The following is a 26,399-nucleotide window of genomic DNA, read 5'->3' on the forward strand; positions in this document are numbered from 1 at the left end:
AGCCAGGCAACTAGCATTTTCAGAAGTAGATGTCAGTAATGCCAACCTTCATGTTCTCTTTGTACAGGATTTAAATTTTTTTTAATATAACATTGTTAGTCCTTTTTCCTGCTAACCTTGCTGTGGCAGGAATACCCCAAGAATGTTCCACCCATGTGTGGGGTGATGCAGGGGATGCTAGTCTCTTTTCTTGGCGATCTTCTCATCTTCCTTCTTCCTGTATTTCATAATCACCAATGTGACCCAGAGATTGAGGATTAGCAGCACGATGAACCGCAGCAAAACTGTAAAAGGACGATCACGTATATTACTACCTGATGCATTTAAAATCTCACACAACTATCAAACTGAACCCCAGGCAACAATGTAGAAGAGCTGGAATCTCACTTGCAGATTCAGCATCAAGTAGGGTGCATTCACACCTGCTGACCATTCAGTCACGTTTTTTCAAAGAAAAAAAAAACACAGATGAAGTTTACATCCGTTTTATTGCATCTGCCAGCTAGAGTCCTTAACTAATTGAGTCCCAGAGCCATTTTTTCAATGCAAAAAACAGACCGTTTGTCTGCTAAATCTATTTTCTGTTCAGAAGAAAGAGGGCTTTTGATTACCATAAACAGATATTGACGGAAGCAAATGTTAACAGATGTAAATGTTGGTCATCCATTTTCCCATAGGAATGCATTAATGTCCATTTTTCATCCATCAACAGCTGGATGAAAAACAAACGGTCTGTATGTGTGAAAGGGGCCTTACTCTTCTGGGTGGGGGGAATGTACAAACAGTATGTTCTGTATGCTAAACTGTATTCTATATACAGAAACACATTCATAAACAATTTACAAAAGACTGTAAAATGCAGGGAACTGCAGGGGTGGGTTTTAGATCAGTCACGGGGTTTCAATGGTATCGGGGTCAGACCTTGAAGTGCTGTGTCCTGGGAATTCCCTTACCTGCTTTGTCTCCTGTGGTCATCAATGTTGTAAATATTCTTGCTGTAAAGAGAGAATAGTTTTGTTATATGCATGGGTAATTATACAGAAATGAAAACATTTCTCAGTTATGCTGCAGATTTTCTTTATCCTATGTGGTCTCTAATAATTATTACAAAAAGATTGAGATGAGTATTATGCTCATTGATCCTAGACAGACTATTACTCCATAAAAGGTCAGTTTCCACTAAAGAAACCCTGTGAAGAGTGCAACCTGGAGACCGCCATTACTAATCTTGCTTTCTAAAAATGTCTAATGTCCTGGCTGTCCTGCGGTTCCAATGCCTTCAATTTTTTTTTGATTTGCAGACCCGGAACAAGCAGGCAGATCAAGAGTTCTGACTTCACTCACTACATTCTAGGCCAACGGATCCAAGAGGATCAGTATTTCAAAAGGAAGTCAACAATGGCAGCCCCCTCTTCCTTTTAAAATTTGGAAAACGTTCTGCCTTCAATTTTAGTGAGAGTCTTACTAGCAGAGGTATAGGTTGCCATGGCCCATGTGAGGGCGCTAGCTTGTCCAGAGTCTTTTGCGCGCCAGAGATGTTGCAGCTGGAGAAATTTGCTTGAGGCACTGATCACTGTGCAAAGATTCTGAAAGACACAAAGTTATCATTAAAATAACAGCACATGGAATAATCTAAACCAAGTGACAGGCTCATAAAGAGCAAAGCAAAGATTTGGCTAATTACATTGCGATTAGGGGTGGAACACTCCACACTGTATAAGAAGTGGTGCACATCATAGATGCAATCATTGTAAGGTTTTGTTCAGTTCCTTTTCTTTATTGTACATCACGGGACACAGTGTAGGCTAGAACAATGACAATCTGGATTATACACCATCTATAGGTGAATGGACACTGGCAAACCAATAGACAGGAAGTTCCCCCTATATAACCCCTCCCACACAGGAAGAGCCTCCATTTTTTTGAAGGTGATGGTCATGGCCGTTTAAAGCTTCAACCTACGATGATGTCCCAGTAAAGGGGAGTTGTGATCAGATCCATTTGGATGGCTAAGCACTAAAAGGATGTTACCCGAGCCTCGGATGGAGAAGAACGAGGTTTTGCCTGTATTGTGACCCGATGGGTGCTGGACCCTGAAAGTTGGAACCCTGATTATTATTCCCAAGGATTTTCCAGCAGGGTGATATACAGGTCCAAGGTGTGGACCCCGTTATAAAAAGGGGGACCCAGTCCTTGAAGGTCCAGGGATGACAAGGCCCACCGTGATGGGTGAAGTTTGCATCCTGTTTCAGGATTCTGCGGCGGGCCTGCTAAGTCTCCCCCCCCTTTTTTTTTCTTAAAAGAGAAGAACAGGTCACAGGGAAAAGTTTGTGCACCATTATGTCTCCAGTACCTTGTTTGTCCACTAGGGATCAGTAGTCTTTAGCCGTAGATGCCTTGTATAGTGTTACCTTGCTCTTGTGTTTCGCAGAATAGAGCTCAGCTTGCCACAGGAGGAAGCGCCCAGCGGGTGGACCGCGTGGTTAGTGAGTGTGCGCGTATGCAAGATACCTCATCCGAGCATGCGCACGCACGACAAAGCATGCATGCAGGTGGCACTCTGTATCAATTTGAAAGCAGGCAGAAGTTCGCAGGGCTGCTGGCTGAAGCTGCAAGGAACACAGAGCAGGTTTTGCTGGGGCATGCAAGTCTATGGGGCTTGGACATGGCTGCAGGTACTAGTCTGGAAGGGGTAGTAACTGATATCTACAGATGGTTGATCAGTTTTTTCTACAGGATAGTGCAAAGAGGTTTTTACCTCAGAACTGGGTCTTAAAGTAAGCAATGTCTTCTGGAAAAAGAAGGAAGTGGGGGGGGGGGCAGCAGGTAGGGGAGCAAGTGCTCCACCATCAGGATTGGAGGGTCCTAATCTTTTCCCTGCTGTGCTATCTTCCCGATAGGCCTGAAGCAACTGGCCAATCTGAGCCATTACGCTTGTCATGGAATTATTGCTACTTCCTCTGCCTCATCCTAGGTCCCAAAGGATGACTCGGCATCTGCCTTGGCTATTCTGGAGGGTAAAATATCCGGAATGATTGCATCTGTATCACAAGGGGGAGGGGGGAGAAAATGTGATAGATCTCCCTCTCCTGATTTCAGGCCCTGCAGGGGTCCGGCTGAGCATCTGGACACTCAGGCCCAAGGTGGGACCCCTGGATTAGAGCCAGAGTGGGCAGAGGATGTAGAGGAAGTAGCTGTCTTCAGAGGAATCAGGCTCTGAGAAGCCATTTTCAGCCTCTCACTCTCAGATGTTGCTGATTCAGTAACTTACCGAAATGGTCCCGGCTGGTTTTAAATTACCTCCATTAGAGGTGTCAGAAGCTCCCTTCTCTTCATTGGGCTCCTTACGCCCTCAGCAGAGTTCCCAGGCTTTCCCTTTACACCCTCTGGTTGAACAGCTGGTGTATGCGGATTGGAATCACCCTGATAGGGTGTTTATGCCTCCAAAGAGGTTTTCCTTACTATGTTCTATGGAGGAAAAATTCAAAAGAAAGTGGTGTATGCCTTTGGTAGATGCTGCTATTTCTTCTGTGAATAAAAATGTAACCTGTCCGGTTGACAATGCCCAGGTATTTAGGGACCTACCAGATAAGAAGTTGGGAGTTCTTACTAAAATCTTTTGTTGCCGTTGCTGGGTCGGCGGTTCAGCTGGCAGTAGTGCCAGTAGGAATCTGCCAGTCCCTAAAAAAATTGTTTTATAAGTTTGGCTAGGAACCTGCCTAGTCAGGGGGAAGCTACAGAGGAATTGGCAGAGCTTCCTCGCGCCTTTTGTTTTGAAAAAGATGCTTACAAGGATTACATTCAACAGGTGTCTCGCTTTGCTCTTCTCCAAGTACACATGCGCAGAGTCCTGTGGCTGCTGAATTGGTCAGCAGAAATGTAGTGTAAGAAGTTACTAATGGGATTTCCATTCCATGGGGAACATCTATTTGGTGATAAATATATCCAAAAGATTTCAGGTGGGAAGAGTGCACTGTTGCCTGTTAAAAAATGAATAAGCATCCATCTTTTAAAAGGTCCCCAGTGATTCTGTGCCTCCTAATAAGTCATCATCCAAACAGTTTTCACGGCTTCAGCTGTCGGGGTTTAGGAGACCTCAGGGCCAGAAAAAAAACTGGGTCCAGAGGTCTGCCAAAACAGGGGTGCTCCCACTCACATGGGGAAGGCTTCTACAGTTCTCAGAGGCTTGGGAAAAGGTAGTTTCTCTGTCGCTCATTGACAGACGCAGTCCTCTTGATTAATATCAAATCGGGTTATACTGCCCTCTACAGGAGTAGGACACTAGGCAGAAGGAAAACGTTCTGGCCACACCTTAGGGGCAGTCCCAGATGGTATATCCTCTCTCTCCCTGCTACAGGATGTCAGTTTTTTTCTGTCTAGTTAGGAGTAAGGACCCAAGTTCCTTGCTGGGATCTTTGGTCCTGGCAAGATTTTTTTAGAAATTTTTTTTTTAAAGGCAGCTTTTTTCTCCAGTTGTTCCTGTGAGATCTTCAAGCAAGTATGCTGAAACTGGGCGACGGGCTGGATGTTGAGATCCAGTGGTCACCCCAGTCAGCCTACGAGCGCGTGCAGGCCCTAGCTCCGCGCTGGGTCGGCCGCGACATAATCCCACTGGACGGGGACTGACCCTGCGAGTTAAACGTCTCGCCTGGACGCCGACGACCAGTTGGAAACTGAGTCACGGCGTCCGTATTGGTCGACAGCCCCCCCCCCCACCTCGGTGGAGAGGGGTTCTGTCAGGAGTTGGCGCCTGAGGATACATACTAAACATGAACATACACTGGTTATTTCTGTGATCCTACAGTAATGACTGAAAGCCAGTCACTTTCTGGTCATATTGTCACTGCAAAAACCAGTCCAAATGGCCATAGCCAAAAAACATTTAAAGGGATACAACCTAGCTTTAACATGAAGCTACATGGGAGACCCAAACCTAATATGACAAAGATAAAAAAAAAAAAAAAAAAAAATGTAATGTACTGTCTCCTTGAGGTATCTTCTACTGCAAGATATGGCAGTTCATACTACCCAAGGCCAAGCTCCCTTTAAAGAGGAAGTAAACCCTCCTCTGCAAGTTGTACCTATAGGTAAGCCTATTAGAAGGCTTACCTATAGGTACTGTAAATATCTCCTAAACATGTACCGTTTAGGAGATATTTACTTTAAATGCAGCCAGTGACATCACTGGTGCATTCGCTCTGAAGAACGGCCGCTGGCGCCGTTCCTTCAGAGCCCCGTGCCATGACCGTCGACTCCCAGGCGCATGCAATCAGATGGCCGGATGACGCAAACCCGGAAGAAGGGCGACAGAACATGTCACCCATGGGAGAGGTGAGCGGTCGGCACTGCAGGGGCTTCGTTTTAAGGTATTTCATAATGAGTTAGTATGCGATGCATACTAGCTCATTATGTGTTTGTCTTTCAGGTTTTTGCTTTTAAAAAAAATAAATAAATTCAGAGGTTTACAACCTCTTTAAGTGGAAGTCCAAGCTTCTCCCACCAGACTGCTGGAACTGACTCCTCCCTTAACCCAGCCTTACAGTGAGCGAATTTCAGCTGATGTCCAATGTTTAACTGAAATTTAAGCTTTGGGCAGCCTCGCTGGCTCCCCTCTGCCAGACATCCTTCAACTGAAAAATAAAGGAGCCAAGCAGAAAATTTCCAGCTGAACAGAGCCTGCATCCCATCCGACACACTCTGCCGCTAGATGTCAGAAATACTTGCATTGGGAGATTTGTCCATCTGTGCTTTTCAATGGGAATAAAGGAATCGGTTAGGGCTCATTCACACGAGCCGTTAAGGGGTGATAAAACCCCACAATTGAGCTGCATTTTTACCACCCTCTAAATGATCTCCCTTTAGCTGCAGAGGCAGCAGATGGAGATGTATACATGCAGCGTTTGTATTGCTTTGCCGACCGCAACAAGAAATTATACACTGACGCTTTCGGCAGAAATAGCGCTCGCTGAGTGTGACCTACTCAAATGAATGGGGGTCGCTCTGCAACTGCATGCAACACATGCAGTTGAAGAGCACTAGTTTTTGGGTTCAAGGGGTTAAAGCACCTGTGAAATGCTCTCTGTAGAGCAGTCTGAACACGAAGATCTGAGCACCTTTGAGTTTTTTCATTCAGCCCATAGGTTGAACGAAAAAAATCTACAGGTGTGTGGCCAGCTTTACTTCCCAGATTTAGGACCATCACATTTCTACTACACTCCTCCCCACCCCAACAAAATCACAACAATCAAGGTCCCACCATCTCCCTGGACAAGAAGATACACAGGCTGATTTACTAAAGTGTGTGAATATCCACTTCAGTTATCTAATCATGTGAAAAAATAATCTGTTTATCCATTTCATCTGGACATAATCGGATAATTGAGGCGATTTAATTCAAGTCCTGTAGTAAATCAGCCTCATAATGTGCATCAGCAAGTACAGATTGATATATACACCGATCAGTCACAATTTTAGGACTACAGACAGGTTAAGAGAAGAGCATTGATTATATCATTACAATGGCATCTGAAAGTATTTGGGATAGATTAGGCAGAAAGTAAACATGTTGTCCCTGAAGTTGATGTGTTGAAAGCAGAAAAAAAAAAAATGGGCATCAGTTTGTGGTGTATGGGGATGCATAGCTGCAGACCGGTCAGAGTGCCCATGCTGAACCGTGTCCTCAGCCAAAAGCGCCAACAATGTGCACGCGAGTATCAAAACTGGACCACAGAGCAATGGTGGTCTGGTCTAATGAATCACATTTTCTTTTACATCATGTGGATGGCCAGTTGTGTGTGCATCACTCACTGTACCTGGGAAAGAGAACATCAGGATGTAGTATGGAAAGAAGGCAAGCTGGCAAAGGCAGTGTGATGCTTTGGACAATGTTCTGCTGGGAAACCTTGGGTCCTGCCATTTATGTGAACATTACTTTGACACATACCACCTACCTAAACATTGTTGCTGACCAAGTACATTCCTTTATGGAAATGGTATTCTCTGATGGCAATGGTTGCACACCACCGCGGAATCCAATGAAGAAAAGTTCTTTATTCACATGAGTGGTACAAGGCACAGCAGGGTAGGACAGTAGACGCATTTCATACGACTGCCACGTGCTTGTTCACTACCAACAAGCACGTAGCAGCAGTCATGTGAAACGCGTCTACTGTCCTACTCTGCTGTACCTTGTACCACTTATGTGAATAAAGAACTTTTCTTCATTGGATTCTGTGGTGGTGTGTGACCATTTTCTTCTTTTATTCAAAATTCTCCAGATCTCACTCCAATCGAGCATTTGTGAATGTGCTGCAAAAACAAGTCCGATTCACGGAGGTCCCACCTCACTACTTACAGGACTTAAAGGATTTGCTACTGATTGATTGGTGTCAGATACCACAGTATACCTTTGGAGGTCTAGTGGACTCCATGCCTCAACTGGTTATGTTGGGTGGTCATAATCTTATGGCTGATGGTGTATAGTATACAGTTTTTATCATACAAGGTTGCTTTCCTACAATACATGAAAATCAAAATATTCTAGACAACGCAAGACAAGAGATTACATGTCTGGAAGAACCCTGCCTTCCCCTGGGCTGAGTCAGGTTTGGTGAGTACAAAGGATCCCAACTGAACACAGTTCTCTGGAGACGCTTTGCACCACACTATGCAAGCCACCGCAGCATATGGGACCACTGCTCACCATCTTCCCTGAAGAAGCAGGTGGGGGTACAGGGGCGCTGTGGCTTTTCTGAGCACAGCCCAATGCAGGAAGACCTCTCACGTCTTAAACGCTTCTCTATACATGTCCTTATAAACATCAGACTTACCAGTGCCAAGTCTATTATCCATTTCTGGAGGACCAAAACATTCCACAGTGCAAAAAAACTGATGTGCAGTTAAAGGAAAACTATGGTGCATTTTCAGAGAGATCCTACTAGAATGTTTACTTTCTAGTAGGAGAGCAATTTGATTTGGAATCTTTTTTTCTTGCTGTGCCATATTTTTATACAGATTTGTAGTTGCACAATTGAGTGGACGAGTCAGATAATAAAAGGGGGGCAGCCATACTTAAAGCGTTACTAAACCCACAGTAAAATCAGTGTGTATATGCAGTAAAGCATGCTTGGTATACTCACTGTGGAATTTAAGAGGTTAATCCTCTGCATTGTGTAAAAAGGCTGTTTGATCCTGTCTTATCTGATCCTTCCTTCCACTGTCCCCAGTCCATCTCCTGATAGTACAGAGGGTAGGGGACAAGATGCATATGCTCAGATTGGTGTGTATCGCTAGTGAGTCTCCCCCGCCCCCCTCTTAGGTAAGGTGCATGTGATCAGCACAGGGCCAATCAGCACTGTTGAGACAGAGTGTCAGGAGTCCTGCAGGCTCACAGGACAGTCAGAGAATGAAAACTCCTCTGACAAGCTTTAACCAGACACTGCTGGAAGTTACAAGACTGCTATATACTGCTAAAGAGAAAAAGGTATTTATCAGTTTATATTTAGTAAAATAATTTCATTTTCATGTTCTGTGGGAGACCAGATATAGTGAATGCAGGTTCCTGGGTTTAGTAACACTTTAATGCCTGCTGAGACACCCCACCCTGTTGGTGTGAACAAGCCCTATACAAAGCAAAGCTTTTTGCATTGTGACTGCGTGGGCAATGCAGCCAATAGGGTTGGTGTGAACTAAATTTGCCAATTTTACGGTTTCCAAAAAGAAAGCTCACATTAGAGGAGTTCAATAAATTGTAATAAATCTTTAATCTTTAATACCATTGTTGTTTTCTAAAATGTTTTAATTTGAATTCATAAACAGTGTATGCTACACTCAAGGCATGGTGATAACTATAAGGCCCCTTTCACACGGGCGTTCCATATGTCCGTATATCAACCCATCCGTTTGTGGGTGATATACGGACATAATGCATGTCAATGGGATTGCGGATGTCAGCGGATGACATCCGATTTGCGTCCTTTCAGTTCTATTTCGTTCCGTTTTTTTGGAACGGAACAGAACCCTATTTTTTCTTCAGTTTAAAAAAATGGAAAGGACGCAAAAATTGGATGTCAACGGTGTCATCCACTGACATCCGCAATCCCATAGACATACATTATGTCCGTATATCATCCGCAAACAGATGGGATGATATGCGGACATACGTACCGGATGACAACAAATGTCATCCATGTCAGTTAAAATAAAAAAAAAAAGTGCCGGAGCGGATCGCAATACGGTCCGCTCCGTGTGAAAGGGGCCTTACAGTTGCTAGTGTACTTATGTCAGATCTACCCTAAACTTTCATGTCCTTCACTGAAAAATAAAACCCCAAAAAACGCAAATGACTGGTGTCATAGCCCATCACATGTGCAGCACCATGGCAATTGTAGATCTAACCAGAGGCTAAGATAGCGCCGTCTTCAGTGGATAGGACAGTTTAGATGGCATTATGTTCATTGTTAATTATGTATGTCAGTTTAAAATAAATTTGTCTTTAGGGAAATTAAGGACGCTGGCATGTCTGACAACTCTCAAAAATACTAGTTGCCTGGTTGTCATCCTGACCCTTTTCCTCCAACACTTAGGGTATATTATGTAAATGTTTGGTGAATGTCACATTTTTTGCATTATAAATTTGCCCCATAGAGTCACTGATCAATGGCAAATATGCACAAAGATTTGACCGTTCTCTTAAAATTCCTGATGTGCATACTTGTTCAGAGTACTGAGATCCATGGGCCAATTTTTCAGCCAGCAACCAGCATTTTTGATGGTGGTCAGCAAGGGTATCCCTTATATTTAAAGTCAATACAGATCTACTTTATAGTCTCAGTTCACTTTTTGCACCATGTAACGTTACACTAGTATTTAGGGTGGAATTGGGTGCAAATGAATGAACATTTATGTACATGTTTTTTTTTAAAGGTGAAAAATAAATTTCAGAGTACCCTAAAGTGGTATTAAAGGTTCAGTTTTTTTTTTTTTTTTTTTAAATAACAAACATGTTATACTTACCTGCTCTGTGCAGTGGTTTTGTACAGAGCAGTTTTGGCCCTCTTCTCCGGTCCCCCATTTGTGCTCCTGGATCCTTCAAGAACAAGCCGCTTGCTATGGGGGGCACTGGTGCATGCTTGCTGTTGAGCCCTGCTCTACCTGCATCCATAAGACACATAGAGCTGTAGCTTGGCCCCAACTCCCCCAGTTCTCCCCTCATGGGCTCACTGACTGTGATTGACAGAAGTGGGAGCCAGTGGCTCCTGCTGCTCTGTCTCAGCCAGTGAGGAGAGAGAGAGAGTTCCGGGACAGCAAAGGCTCCTGTCGTGCACATAGCTGGACTGCAAGGTGGCTCCGATAAGTATTAGGGGGTTTGTGGGGGGGGGGGGGGGTAGCAGAACAGGTTTTTTTAACCTTCATGCATACAAGGCAGCCTTTACAACCACTTTAAAAGAAAGTTAGGTGGAGTGATGGAAACAGCGAGGGGAAAAAAGTATTTGATCCCCTGCTGATTTTGTACATTTGCCCACTGACAAAGAAATGATCAGTCTATAATGTTAATGGTAGGTTTATTTTATACATGTTCAGTCGCCCGTCTTCCGGGATCGCGGCATCCGGCCATGGGATTGGCCGGAGCCGCGGTGACGTCACTCCTGCGCACGCGCGCAGGAGCCGACGGTCACGCACGGGGCTCTGAAGGAACGGCACGATCAGCCGTTCCTTCAGAGCGCATGCGCCAGTGACGTCACTGGCTGCATTAAAGGTAAATATCTCCTAAACCGTACATGTTTAGGAGATATTTACAGTACCTATAGGTAAGCCTTATCATAGGCTTACCTATAGGTACAACTTCCTGAGGAGGGTTTACTTCCTCTTTAAGCAGGGGGGGATCTTGTGGGCGCTGCAGGATTTCAGTGCTTCACAGAGTAGTGCATTACCAATGGTTTTCTTTGTGACTATGGTCCCAGCTCCATTGAGATCGTTGACAAGATTCTCCTGTGTAGTTCTGGGCTGATTCCTCACCATTCTCATGATCACTGAAAATCCACGTGGTGAGACCTTGTATGGAGGCCCAGACCAAGGGAGATTGACAGTAATTTTTGGTTTCTTCTATTTGCAAATAATCGCATCAACTGTTGCTACCCTCTCACCAAGCTGCTTGGCGGTGGTCTTGTAGCCCATTCCAGCCTTGTTTAGGTCTACAATCCTGTCCCCGACATCTCTGGATAGATCTTTGGTCTTGGCCATGGTGGAGAGATTGCTTCTGTGGACAGAAGTCTTTTATACAGGTAACAAGTTGAGACTAGGAGCACTCCTTTTAAGAGCTGATAGGGGATCAAATACTTAATTTCACTCATTAAAATGCAAATCAATTTATAGCTTTTTTGAATTTTTTTTTTTTTTTCTGGATTTTTTTTGTTGTTATTCTGTCTCACTGTTAAAATAAACCTACCATTAAAATTTTAGACTGATCATTTCTTTGTCATTGGGCAAACGTACAAAATCAGCAGGGAATCAAATACTTTTTTCCCCTCACTGTAAACATCATGGATCTCAAGTGGAGAGACAAGAAGTCCAACTACCTTAAAGCGGAGTTCCACCTAAAACCAAAAAAAAAAAGAAAATACATAAAAATACCCCCGGGACAGTCAGGACTAGTGCATTCCACAATGGATAGCCTCTGAACTGTCCCTGGTTGCACTTACTTGCAAGAAGAAATATTTACCTTGAAAATGTCTTGTCCAGCGCTGCCATCTCAATCCTCCTCTGAGTCCTCTTCCGTCCTCTTCGGTCCCACGATGCACTGCGCCGGCCCCGCCGTCACTTCCGGGGCTGCAGCGTCATCCCTGCACAGCTTCAGCCCATGCCCAGAAGCTGTTTAGCAAGGTATGACGGCACCTGCACCGGAACTGACGTCGGGGCCGGTGCAGGCGCATTGATTCCTGGGAGCGATGACGTTCAGCACCCAGGAATCATTGTAAGCCAGGAAGTGACGAGGGGCTGTGGCCGCCGAGGGAGGAAGAGGAAGTAAGGTAAGTATATTATCTTCTAAAACAAGGTAAGTAAAAAAAAAAAAAAAAAAATTGCGATTATCCATTTGTTTTTCAGGTGACCCGGAGCAAGAAGATGGACGGAAGTGTAATTTTAGGGTGGAACTCCACTTCAATTGTAAAGGATACATGCCAGAGTAAGTCAGGGCATTTTTCATGCTTCCAGTGTAGTAGAAGACAAACAGCAAAAGAACAACGTCTAGAGGAAAAAAAAAAATACTTAGCACAATTTAGTAAATGTAAGACAACAGAATTGCTTTTCCCCAATGGTTGTCTAGAGCCACTTGGTTGTTTTTATGACTGAAACCAGTTGAAATCAAGAAAGTCACAGTAATCAGCACATGAACCAGTAACATGCAGGTAAGACTGGAGTCACATCATTAATAATTCCCAGCAAAAAAAAAAAAAGTAGGGAGGACCATCAGTTCTTCAAAAAGGAATGTATATTTTATTATTTTTTATATTTATAAATTTTAGATTTCCCTGTTCTTTTCAGACAGGGAAGGACCAGGAAGGAGAAAGGATTTGCCCAGTATTGTTTTGGAGAAAGCATAAGAAATTCACTTGACCAACCATTAGATGGTGCCTTGACTAATTTCAAATGATTTTATGTTGGGAGTACCATATCAGGGTCTTGATTTTCATAGACAGAAATGGGTGTGCACAGAAGTGAAGAAATGTTGCTTAATCATTTGAATAGTTACAATTTTTCTCAGCCAGCGCCAATTCAATGATTAGAAATTTGTTTGTTCTCATTAGGTTGGAAAAACCTTTCCATCTTGGTCCTTCAATTTTGTCAAAACCAATTATTGAATCATGACCTATATAAAACTCTTCCATACATAGTCTGGGGGGGGGGGGAAGAAAAAAAAAAAAAAAAAAAAAAACACACCTCACAGTCCAACCAATAGAAGAGGGGGGGGGGGGGGGGAATATTTTGTATACACAATCCCATATCCACCGTTGATCCAGAGGAAGGCAAAAAAAACCCCACAAAAGCATAATCCAAATTGCTCCAGCAGTGGAAAACATTTCTTCCTGATCCCCCAAGAGTCAATCAGATATCCCTCTTAGATAATCGAACAAACATTCTGAAAACGACAACTTTCTAATAAAATTCTACATGGAAGAAAATGGATTCCCCTGGGGTGGGACTTTAATGGCAATTATCCATCGGAATAATAAAAGTGTATGCACAAATGTAAAAATATATATAGATTTATTGTAAATACACAAGTTGAAGAAAATATACAAAATTAAATGTAGCTGGGGAAAGAGTTCCAGCAGCTTACAGTTCTACCATCCCTCGTGGCCTCTCCTTATATATCTAGATACTTTTTTTACACTTGCAACTCGTCCTACCGGGATCCTCGCGGGATAGGTCACGAAGGGTTCTAACACAGTAACATCATCTAATAAACCTCAAATATGACGTCTACAGGGTCAATTTCTTGCTGGCCTCATTTTTCCCCATCCCCCTTTTGGCTGTTTTGCCTTCCCCTGACTGGTGCGCTTCCACTTAACACTGCAGATCCTTTGAACCGCGGCAGAATTTCTCTATGCGATTGCTTCCATCCGGAAACTTGGCGATTGATTATCCAAAGGTCAGTTGGGATACAAAGGGTTTCACCCGAAATGCGTCAGTTCCAATCTTGGGAAACCTTCTCATGTTTTCGCCTTGCAGGTTTTAATAGTAACGCATTTTTACTGTATATATGTTTTTCCTGTAATGTTGGTATTTTCTACATTTAATTTTGTATATTTTCTTCAACTTGTGTATTTACAATAAATCTATATATATTTTTACATTTGTGCATACACTTTTATTACTCCGATGGATAGTTGCCATTAAAGTCCCGCCCCCAGGGGAATCCATTTTCTTCCAAGTCTATATTAGGGATGTCGGCTACTATCGATCTCGACACCATCGTCCGAGCAAGATTTACATTTATAAATAAAATTCTATAGGAGGAGAGCAAGCTTAAATCTCTTCCCATTCATTGCTATGAGTCATACATCATCATTATCAAGGCATCATCCAGTTAGATAAAAATGATTGCATTCCCTCCCATTCACTGTGGCTGGTGGAAGACGACTGGTCAGTTCATACAGCTGTATCCGAGTAATGAACAAGGCTAAGCTGTACATTGGGTCCTTTACACTCACCTTGTGCTATGAGTATTGGATACTCCAGGTAGGTTTCCATTGGGTAGTCATAGTACATCTGGTATCGTAGAAATACAAGAAATCTAGGGAGGAAGAAACAATACAGCATAGTTCAGTGAAAAGTATGACTGGCTTCCAAAGAAAACATAAGATTATGAGAGAAACATGGAGGCTGCCATTGCCAAGCATCTTCTTTATGGCCCTTTTATTTCAATACTTAGGGGTCCCTGACCCAGACCCAGACCACAGATAAGAACTTCTGACTTTTTGCTGATCTGCAGTCATGACTCAAAAAGCATTGGAGAGAGTTAACTGAATAGCCAGACTAGCGATGGTCAGCAATGGTGGACTCCATATTTCTCCCATGGCAGGCCTTCTTTAGAGTGAACCTGTGAGGGTAGGAATACAGTAGTGAACATTGCTGACTTGCTTTATTTAGAAGCAAGTTCCAGTACCGTCATCATTATCCTCCAACACCTAGTAAGTCACAGGCCAAGCACGAAGCTTTTGAAATAAAACTCCTTCCTAGCAGATTTATTCCAGTTCGCTGACACACTAATAAGTTAGAGAATTGCAGTCTGGGAATGTGTACCTTTAAGCCTAGCACACACTCGCTGGGTTAAAGGGAAAAAATCCCCTGAAAATTGACAGCTCAGTTTGGAGCTGCTGTACGAACAATCTGATGTTAGTACAGCGATCTCCTCTGCTATGCTATTGAGTGTTCTGACTGGGGGACCGCCCCCCCCCACCAAAACACACCGGTTGGTAGTCTTTTTTTTTTTTTTTTAGGTTATGCCCCATTCGACAGAAGCTGGCCTAACGGACCCATGCCATTACATGGGTCGAACGTCAGCCGGTTTCCATTGAACTGTGTGTGTGTGCTTGGCTTTAAAAACAAGTCAGCAATGTTATCTCCCATATTTCTATCCTGAAAAGGTTCTGACCTGTCCTGATTTTCTCAACATCAATGATCCAAGCAAAAAATAACATTTTGTCGCATATGCCTAGTGCAAACAGTTCAGGCGAGAAACACATTAACCCTTTAATTTATCATTTGTTAGAATTTTCCAGCTCTGAAAAGTTAAAACCAATTTTATATTGGTGCCCATTAACTGGACGAAAAACGAACAAATGGACCAAATGACAGATTTTTGAAAGATTTTTTGGCTAGTGTATGGGCAGCATTAGCCTGTGAAAAAAATTGCAATAAAACATAAAAATAATGTTAAGGCTATATGCAGGTGAAGGACTGTGTAATTTTATATGCTTAAATCATAGCTCACAACTGTCCCTGATCTGGAACAATGTTCCCCTTTCCCTCATTTTGGTCTGATCTATATAGTTGTATATAAAATGCACTATTTATCTATCAAAAAGTGTTTCCCAGTGCTAAACCTTTCATCCAATTTCTAAATTGCTGCATTTGTAAATGTCAAAAGCCAATGTAAAAAGGAACAGTACTGGTAAAAAACTTGTGGGTTTAAAGCGGAGTTCCACCCATTTTTAATAGGTTGGAATACATAGCTGTATGTAATCCCCTTTAAAATGGCTTTTACCAATAGAAACTTTTTTTTTTTTTTTTTGCTAGTAAGTACCTTAATTTCAGCATTATTGCTCCTCTCCTCACTTCCTGGTCCGATCGGCGATGACGTCATTCGGCGATCCGCAGTGTCTGCTGGGATGTATTCAATTCCAGAAATCTCGGAGTAGCTGTATCTGTACTGAGCCGTGCCTGCCCCGCCTCCGCCCCGCCTCCTCTCATTGAGTTGCATTGTATGAATGTATTAAGGCCGTTCTCTGCCCCACCTCCTCTTACAAATCAATGAGAGGAGGCGGGGCAGAGAACAGCCTTAATACATTCATACAATGCAACTCAATGAGAGGAGGCGGGGCGGAGGCGGGGCAGAGAACAGCCTTAATACATTCATACAATGCAACTCAATTAGAGGAGGCGAGGCGGAGGCGGGGCAGGCACGGCTCAGTACAGATACAGCTACTGCGAGATTTCTGGAATAGAATACATCCCAGCAGACACTGCGGATCGCCGAATGACGTCATCGCCGATCGGACCAGGAAGTGAGGTGAGGAGGAATAAAGCCGAAATTAAGGTATTTACTAGCAAAAAAAAAAAAAAAAAGTTTCCATTGGTAAAAGCCATTTTAAAGGGGTTTACATAGATCTAAAGTTCCAAAAATGGGTGGAACTCCACTTTAACTAATCTTTTTTTTTTTTTTTTTTTGTATAATTCTCCTTTAAGGGGGTGTGTCCTATGCCTACATACTTTGATAATAGGTGTCCCTTGTTCTCTTCTCAAAAAGTTGGGAGGTATGAGCTTGCAGAGGGGTGGAGGTTCCATTAATTCTTAAAGGCACCCCATGCACTGGAATCCACATAACACTAAGCGGTTTCCCTGCGGCTGCGTTTATGAAAAAGAAGCAGGGACCTTTTCCCTGCATTTTCCATAGGTACAGCAGTCCATTCAAATGGCCTAACATGAACCTAGCCTAAGGGCTAATTCACACCAGCCCCTGGCATTACAGCACAGCACCTGATGTGCTCTGACGGGAATCATTGCAGTACTGTACTGATGAGCCAATCTTTGCGGATCACACTGTTCACTTTTACTTTCTTTTTAAATGAGCTTTATTAACCACTTTACCACTAGAGCATTTCGCTGTCTTACGTCTGAGCCACTTTTTGCGATTCGGCGCTGTGCGACTTTAACTGACAATTGCGCGGTCATGCAACGCCGTACCCAAACGAAATTTACGTCCTTTTTTTCCCACAAACAGAGCTTTCTTTTGGTGGTGTTTGATCACCTGTGCGATTTTTACTTTTTGCGCTATAAACAAAAAAAAGAGCGTTTATTTTGAAAAAATAACAATATTTTTAACATTTTTTGATATGAAATTCCCCCCAAAAAAGATGTAAAAACCAATTTTTTTTTTAAAATTTTTGGCCAATTTGTTTTCTGCTACCCATGTTTGGTAAAAAAATAAATAAATAAATAAATAAATCGCAATAAGCGTATTTTGATTGGTTTGCGCAAAAGTTATTGCGTTTACTAACTAAGGGAAAGATTTCTGTAATTTTGTGTTTTTTTTTTTTAAACGAGTAATGGTGGCGATCTGCGATTTTTTTTGCGGGACTGCGACATTGCGGCGGACAGATCGGACCCTTGACTGACATTTTTGACACTTTTGGGGGTACCAGTGACATTACTGCAGTAATCAGTTCTATAAATATGCACTGTTACTGTAAAAATGACACTGGCAGGGAAGGGGTTAATTTTATTGGAGAGGGAGGGGTTAATGTATGCCTGGTGCTTACTGACATGTGGGGGGGGGGGGGGAGGTGACTGAGTGAGCCAGGGACAGATCGGATGTTCAGCTATGCTGAACACTCCGATCTGTCACTCAGGAGATCCGCCCGCTCTGTTTACACAGGCGGGCGGATCTCCAAACTGGATTCCCTGACGATCGGGGCAGAGCAGCGGCGATCGCCGCCGCTCCTCCCCTGGCCCGACTCCCGCTGTGAATGAAAACAGCGGGAGCGCGCCTCCGGCGGCACGCGAGCGCCGCCTACAGGGGGAGGAGTCTAGCGACGTAGGTCTACGTCGCTAGACGATAACGAGCCACTGTGCCGCAGTAGCAGCACAGTGGCTAGTGTTAAAGTGGTTAAAATGTCACACAGACATTTCATTAAGTTCAATTGGCCCTGCAAAGTATAAAGGTGGTGGATTGACTTCACAACGCAGTCCAACCACATCTGGTGTGAATGAACCCTAAATATTGCAAAACATACATTTTTAAACACAGTTCACTAAAAAAAAACACACATTATTCAGACAGTAACTACTTTTCATATAAATGAGTTATTTTAAAGGCAAAAAAAAAAAATCAATGCAGTATCTCTCTCTTAGGGCCAATTCACACCAGTGCGTTGCTTTGCATTTTAGAGCAGCTGAAAAAAAATGAAGCTCAACGGAAAGGACGTCTGAAAAACTATTTCCAATTTGTCCTAATCACACCAGAATGCTGCACGTTATGGTGTACATTACACTGCAGGTCAATGAATGTCAAAATGTAGGTCAACGGACGTCAGTGCGTGGTAACATGAGACTAAAAAAGATGGAAATGTACCTGCATTTTCCATATGTTTTAGCACAAGTCATTGTGAATTGGTTCTTAGGAAATTGACCCCTCTGACCCTAATCTACTTGGGCAGCGTGTAGGGAGGGTATCAAGAGTCTAAATTAAAGAGTTTAAAAATGGTTAACTCTAAACTGATGAGCCGTAAAGGTTTCTAAAGTACTTTCTATGTACAAAATTGGGTATTCTAGTTTTTCACCTTTACATTGACACACAGTTTTGAGGTTAACATATTAAATATAGGTTTACACAATGTTTGATAAACAAGTGGATAATGCTGTGCAAAATGAAAAACTGCAACTATCAACTTTTTATTCTAGAATGCCTCTGCTTCCAGGTAAACCGGATTTTTATTCTATAATGCCTCCACTTTTAGGTAAAAGGGATTTTTGTACTCACTGTAAGAACCTTTTCTTGGAGTCCATTGAGGGACACAGAAAGGCTAAAACCTTTCAAGTTATACTGTTGCCGACAGGAGGATTGAGACCTGGCTAATAAGCTGTAGGGCAGTCCAGGATAAGCCCTTCTTGATACAGTAACGAAAGCATGATTGTAAACAGAGAATGGACTTTGAGAAAATGATTTTACAGTGAGTACAGTGTGCTCTTATTCATTGAGGGCCACAGAAAGCTTTTCACCTTTGGAATGCATTCCAACTAAGGGGTGGGCAACCAGCAAGCAAATGATAACAGGGTCAAGGAAAAAAAGAAAAAACATACACAACAGGGATTGCTTGTAGTGAAACAGCCACCTGAAGGTCCTTATGCCTGTAGCGGACATCAGAAGAGGCTGAAACTTCTACCTGATAAAACTTGTGAATGGATAACAGGTGGCAGCTTTGCAAACTTGGGAAACAGCTTCTTGATACTGAAAATCCCAAGAAGCACTCAGATCTAGCAGAGTGTGCCCTGACTAAAGCCTCGTACACACGCGTCGAAAATCGGCAGGGAATTTTCATCCGACGACCGATCTTCCGATTTTCGGCTTGTTAGTATGATGCTTCCAACAACCGACTCAGACTTTTCGGCCGAAAAAAATCTGATGTGCGGACTATAAAATTTTTGTCCGCCGTCAAAACACGGACGATTTTCGTGCAGTCAGTACAGATTTCGACAGGGAAAAATCTAATGAGCAAGACTGGGCTTGATCAGAGAAGAAAGAACACAAAGAAAGCAAACCAACACATGACATTAAAAGAAAAATGTGTAGCACTAATAATGGTGATATTAATGTCCGACAACATATATAAAGTCCGATTGTAAAAACAACTGAATGGAAATATGATGATGAAAAGTGATGTAAGCTAGTTGTGCAATGAATCCCCACACCAGTAAAGGTAAGAAACAGATTGCGCTCACCAAATGAATTGGACCCCAAATGCCTTATGGCATAGGGGTCATACAGGCTTGAAAGAAATGATGAAGTGTCACCACAGGATTCACCGACCACGATGGACAACGTGCGGATCTTTACATGTTTCAGCATACGTGCCTTTTTCAAAAGATAAGACATATCTTTTGAAAAAGGCACGTATGCTGAAACATGTAAAGAGGACTCAGTCAGCCCTGCTGTTTTATACTCTACATGCTCTTCTGTCATGGTTGTTTGTAAGTGTATCAGCTTTTTTTTTAAAATAAATTGTTTTTAGCAATATTACGCTATATGTCCCCCATCTCTCTTTTTGATACACCATCCATATTGGAAGTGAATTCTCTGATCGATTTCATCTACCGGAGATCTGCATGTTATCCATTGTGGTCGGTGAATCCTGTGGGGACACTTCATCATTTCTTTCAAGCCTGTATGACCCCTATGCCATAAGGCATTTGGGGTCCAATTCATTTGGTGAGCGCAATCTGTTTGTTTCTTACCTTTACTGGTGTGGGGATTCATTGCACAACTAGCTTACATCACTTTTCATCATTGGATTTTTTTAATCATCATATTTACATTCAGTTGTTTTTACAAATCGGACTTTATACATGTTGTCGGACATCAATATCACCATTATTAGCACTACACATTCTTTTAATTTCATTGTTTATCACTTTTTGGTCTATTTGGTCTAGTGATTGGGGTCAGTTGCTTTGTTTTATTTTATTTTATTTTCGAGTTAGCGCAGTATTTTTTGGATTGCACTATTGCAACACATGACATCACTTCTGAAGTAGAATTTTGTCGTGCGGGAAAATTTGTGTGCAGTCTAGGCACATTCCAACCAACAAAACACCACTCTGGACAAAAGACGACGACCGGTCGGCCGATAATCATTGCGTGTGTATGAGGCTTTAGGAGCTTGGATGACTATGTCTGAGCCTCCTAGAGATGGTGGAATAAGAAGCCTGTGCACCCTTATATGGTCCACCTGAGATGAAAAAGAGGGAATCCATCTTCCTGAAAGAAGCAGTGGCTGAGAGAAGGGTTCGCACAGCTGGAAACTCATCCCAATACTGGAGAGAAATGTCATTTTGGTGAATTGGAATCAGACAAAAAAGGATAGAACAATGATCTCCTGGTTGAGGTGTAAGGGATTGTAAAGGCAGAAAGTTTTTTTTTTTTTTTTATCTTAATGCATTCTATGCTTTAAGGTAAAAAAAAAAAAAAAAAAAAACCTGTGTGCAGCAGCCCCCCTCAGCTCTCCTAATATTTACCTAAACCTGTCTTTATCCAGCAATGTTGCAGGAATGTCATTCAGCCCATCAGGAGAGAGGGGGCCAGGTTGCAGTCCTGTGTCTGAATGGACACAGGGAGCTGTGACTCAGCTCAGGTGCCCCCTTAGCAAGTTGCTTGCTGTGGGGGCACTCAACAGGCAGGAGGGGCCAGGAGCACCGAAGAGGCCTCTAAAACAAAAACAGAAAACTTGCCCCTTAATAGTGCTTAGAGCCAAATGCTGGTCTTGACCCAGGTGCAAGAAGCAGAATTTAGCCCACAGGGAAAAACCTGGGATGAACTATGTCTTCTATAGTATGATGTCCCCATAAGAAGCAGTTTTCCTAGCTTTTATCAAAAGAGTCAAACTCAGAGATGCCCAGGTTCCCAGGGACAGGGCATCAACCGCCATGCTGGTAAAGCCAGAGAACATGACAAATGGGTCCTCAAGAAAGATAGATATTCTCATGATCGACAATGCCCACAGAGCATTTGCCAGAAGTCTTAGCAGGTCGACATACCATTTCTATGAGAAACAAAATGGCCCCTGCACCCACCTATAACTGGCCTTCACAACAAGGAGCACATGGAAGGGCAACGCATGCAAGACAAAACCAGAAACCACCAACCAGTTTGCTTACCAACTGAATTAACCTGTCTAACAGTATGCGTTAAAAACAGGGGGTTTAGTTAGCACACATTTGCAAATGCATATGTAAGCTGCAGGGCCACTTCAGGGCACCCTGAATTACCTGCAGTCCTAACTCCTTTAAATCTATGAGAATCTCCAATGGATAGATAGGGGACAGGTGGGCCTGGAGGTAGCCAATCCCTCCTAAATGCACAGGGGCACAATGGACGCCCAGCACATAACACAATGGCAGCAAAGGCATCCAGTGTGCCCCCTCACCAGTAGGGTTGCCACCTCATCCCTTTAAACCAGAACACACATTATTTACACAGGTTCTGTGGCTGATTAAGGTTGTAATTAAATCACTTGGTGCATCTCATCTGCATTATATCAGCCTCAGAACCTATGTAATTAGTATGTGTCCTGGATTAAAGGGATGAGGTGGCAACCCTACCTCACCAATATACATCAATAACAAACAAAATGGCCCCTGCCTCCACCTATAACTGGCCTTTACAGCAAGGAGCATATGGAAGGGCAACGCATGCAAGAGAAAAAAAAAAAAAAAAAAAATCAGAAAAATTAGTTAGCATGCGTTTGCAAATGTGTGCCAACTAAACTCCTGTTTTTAAACATACTGTTACAGGTTAATTCAGTTGGTAAGCAAACTGGTTGGTAAATTCGGCTGGGAATTTTTCTGGTTTTGTCTAGCGACATACCACTTCTACCTGGAGAGTTCAGAGCAATGAGGATCACCGGAACACCTACCGGCTCGGTTCACACATATGCGATTTGGATGCGTTTTGAACTGCATCCAATACACATAATGTGAACCGGCAGCCTTTTCTATTGAGCCGGTTCAATATCTGCAGGCCGGCCATGGCCTGTTTTTAAAAAGAGCCCAGTGTTTTTTTCCAGTCCGGTTCAGGTGAGATTTCAAGTAAAAAGTCACACCTGAATCACACCTGCACGGGTGACCAAAACTGTACCAGACTCCATTTAAAAAACACAGGGAAACTGCGGCTGGACATATGTTAACTAAGCATCCATCTCAATCCTGTAATGCAGATTAGAAAGACGTTTTAGGAAAGGAGAGGCATACATCAGGGTGTACTGATCCCACAGAGCATCTGCTACCCCCACTAGACCAGTGGTTGCCAACCACAGCATCTGAGGGTGAGTAAGCTGCAATATTACCTTTTTGCTCTTGGATTTATATACACTTAAAGGCATATTCCAAGTTTTGTAAAAGAAAAAACATAATATATTAACCACTTGATGACCTCCCCATAGCAGATTTACTGTGGCAGTGTGGGCAGGTACCAAGTCCTGCTAGAAAATAGAATTTTTTTAAGAACTTGCCGTAAAATTATTTTCTCTGAGTCCTCTGACAGTCGCCGCCCACTCATACAGTCTTCACTACTGGGTATTGGTCTTATCCACAGGAGTAAGCTAGGCAGAAGATTTTGTTAGAAAACATTCACAAAACCTTGTATAGACACACCTACAGGCGGCCGTCCCTCTGGTCCAATACCCCCCTGCTAGCAGCATTCCCAATTCAGTTTGGTAGCAAGCAGTAGATGTCCTTGAACCCCAAAAAGAGGGGTGGGGGGGGGGGGGCGACTGTCAGAGGACTCAGAGAAAATAATTTTACGGTGAGTTCTTACAAAAATTCCATTTTCTCTTACGTCCTCTGACAGTCGCCGCCCACTCATACAGTCTTCACTACTGGGATGTCCCAAAGCAGTGTAGATGTGAGGGGTGGGAAACCTAACCGTCTAAAAAGGCAATGCAGCACCCAGGTCAGAGAAAAGAACCTTATCTGAACCAGAAAGGTAAAACACTGGGTAACAATAAAGCTAAACAGGAGCGAACAAACCCAGGAAACTAAAATAACCAAGGGGGGAAAAAACCCCAACAGGAGGGGACAGTCTAAAAAACGCCATGTCTCCCCTAAAGCACTGCCGCACTCAGAACTTTGCGGCCAAAGGAGGCATCTGCTGATGTCAAAACATCAAGTTTGTAAAATTTTGTAAAGGTGTGCATGGACGACTAAGTCGCCGCTTTGCACACCTGGGACACCGACGCCTGATGGAAGAAGAAAGAAGAAGAAGAAATGCTGCTAGCAGGGGGGTATAGGGCCAGAGGGACATCCCCCCCCTGTAGGTGTGTCTATACAAGGTTTTGTGAATGTTTTCTAACAAAATCTTCTGCCTAGCTTACTCCTGTGGATAAGACCAATACCCAGTAGTGAAGACTGTATGAGTGGGCGGCAACTGTCAGAGGACGCAAGAGAAAATGAAATTAGCAACTCCATATAGCCATTCAGCAGAGAGAAGCATGAAGGGCTCTAGAATTTCCTTGTAGAGGGCTGCGCTGACTTTGGACTTGATAAAACACAGTGGACCAACACCAGATGACATGGCTCCCCAAATCATCACATACTGTGGAAGATTTTGCATTGCATTTGGAAATCAAGGGCCCAGAGTCTGGAGGAAGAGTGGAGAGGCACAGAATTTTGAGGTTTTCCAGCACGTCGCCAGGATTTGCCCTGGCGAAGTGCTGGAAAACAAATGCCACCAGATCAGGGACCCTCTTGTACCCTGGCTCACCCAGATCAGATTGTCTATAGACTGGATTCCTGTCCCATTTGATCAGAAATCTCTCTTTGCAGAGTTCTCAATTGGAACTGTGCAAACAGAACCACTTTGAAGGCAGACACCATCAGGCCCAGCACCCGCATGCTAGTCTGAAGGGATGACCGTCTGCTGGACAACAGAATTTGAATTGCTTCCTGCAGTTTCTGGAGTTTTTCCCAGAGAAAGTAACACTCTGGTGAAGTCCAGAGTCAGACCCAGATAGTCCTGATTTGTGGACAGAACCAGAGCAGACTTCTGAAGGTTCAGAATCCCAAACTCCAAGTTGTCCACCAGAGCAGTCGGAGACTCCGCTCGCAGCAAAAGAGCGTTCAGGTTCCCCCGTACCGTGATCCCCCACTGACGCAACAATGCCAGCACCGGAGCCAACACTTTAGTGAAGTCCTGAGGAGCAGAGGCAAGACCAAAGGGCAACGCCAAAAACTGATAATGCTCCTCTCCCACGGGAAAAGGAAGCTCCAAACAGGAGATCCCCTCGGAAGGGGAGATCAGATAAGGCCTTCTTAGAAGTCTGGTACGCAGCATTTAAGCCAAATAACATGCCGAAGGACCACTGCTGAGACAGACAGCCTCGCAATCAGGAGCCGAATCCAAAGAGGCATCACAGACAAACTGCAGCCCCTGGACCAACTGGTTGCCAGCTCAGCAAAAGCAGGGGGAAGCTGCTCCCCCTCCAAGTCCCGATGTAAAAGCTTGACCCACTCGGTCAGTTTGCAACACATGGATAATAGTAAAAACCGGCCTAAGTGCTGAACCAGCCAGTGTACATATGGTGGGCCACAGCCTCCGCTTTTCTGTCAGCCAGGGACTCCTCAACCGAATCATGGTTGCTTTGTTTAACCTAGAAACCGGATAGTCCATCACAGGTGGGACAGTCCACTTTTTAAGCAAAGAGTCCTCATAAGGGTACCACGTAGCAAAACACTTAGGGACCACAAGGGAGCGTTTTAGACAACCCCACCGTTTAGCGACAATTTTGTCAAAGTGAGCGGGAAAGGGAAACACCCTTGCCACTCTGTGTTGGCATTTGATCACTCCCAGTGAAGTATAGAATTGATAGACTGCCTCGGTTGCACCACAAGTCTCAGCGGGCCCGGAGATTACTCTGAACAAAGAGACATCCGAAGCGTATAATTGCTCAAAGTCATCTGACGCTTTATTCATTCCATACAGTTTATATGATAAAATATCCCCAACAGGAGAACAATGGGAACACAGTTACGCCTCCTTGACACGTTCCCAAAAAATATACATTGTTTCATTAGAACTTCATGTAGAGAGACAAAAACCAGCTGTGTCTGGGAATTGTACAGCTATTGCTTGGGAAGAACAAGATAAGAACCAAATGAAGGACATTGAGGTCTAACTAGATTTTGTTCTCAGCAAAATATAAATCTCATGCATGCTCAATGTTCACAAAATGTCTTCTAAAACTAAGATGGTTGAAGTCTTGCTCAAATAAACTAATAAAGAAGAACTCTTGCTAAAATTCTTCTTTCACTCTGGAGGGCTTGGGGGTCCCTCCAATGCGGCAATTAGCCGCATCCTCCATTTTTTTAAGTCTCACGCACAGATACAATCAGTGCATCCACCAGTACCTTTTCATGCGCGGCTACAGGAGCAGAGAAATCATCTTCACTGAGAAATCAGGGTGTGTGGACACAGACCCAACAGGGTGACTCCTGTCCGTGGCAGCCAAATCAGATTCAGGATCAGGATCAGATGAGACAGGTGAAGGCGGGGGATGCTTTTTGCTAGCCTATTTCCCCAGGACCAAATACACCTTGGCCAGCAAAGACTCCAGGACCGCCATCACTGCAGTAAGACACAGAGGGGATCAGGTGGGGAAATGTGCTCCAGGGACTCCATGAGTGAAAATGGGGGACCCACAAAAAAAAATAAAAAAGGGTGTAAAAACATTGCTAGAGACACCCCACCACTATGGCAGCACCACAGGTTGTCAGGCACAGAGCACCAACCGATACCATAGCAGAGAGGGAGGAGACCCCACCAGACTCACCCCCCCCCAATCAGGCACCGTAGCACCAGGCTATCTGCACACACATGCTGCGATCAGGAAGAGAAAGATCCAGAAGTCAGC

The 26,399-nt window shown here is 43.6% G+C and overlaps 1 protein-coding gene across 1 annotated transcript in view; it reads right to left on the reverse strand.

Moving 5' to 3' along the window:
• The window catches only part of SLC66A3 (solute carrier family 66 member 3), a 27,901-nt gene continuing 1,502 nt past the window's right edge, over positions 1-26,399 (reverse strand). Inside the window, exons 2-7 of the mRNA XM_082248905.1 lie at positions 14,211-14,293; positions 12,174-12,243; positions 7,830-7,887; positions 1,466-1,586; positions 954-995; positions 1-284 (exon numbers count right to left, since the gene is read on the reverse strand). Coding sequence (XP_082105031.1) covers positions 178-284; positions 954-995; positions 1,466-1,586; positions 7,830-7,887; positions 12,174-12,243; positions 14,211-14,293 — 481 coding nt within the window. The 3' untranslated portion in view covers positions 1-177. The remainder of the gene's footprint in view (positions 285-953; positions 996-1,465; positions 1,587-7,829; positions 7,888-12,173; positions 12,244-14,210; positions 14,294-26,399) is intronic.

The sequence above is a fragment of the Pelophylax lessonae genome, assembly GCF_965119305.1.
Source record: "Pelophylax lessonae genome assembly, chromosome: 3".
NCBI lineage: Eukaryota > Metazoa > Chordata > Amphibia > Anura > Ranidae > Pelophylax > Pelophylax lessonae.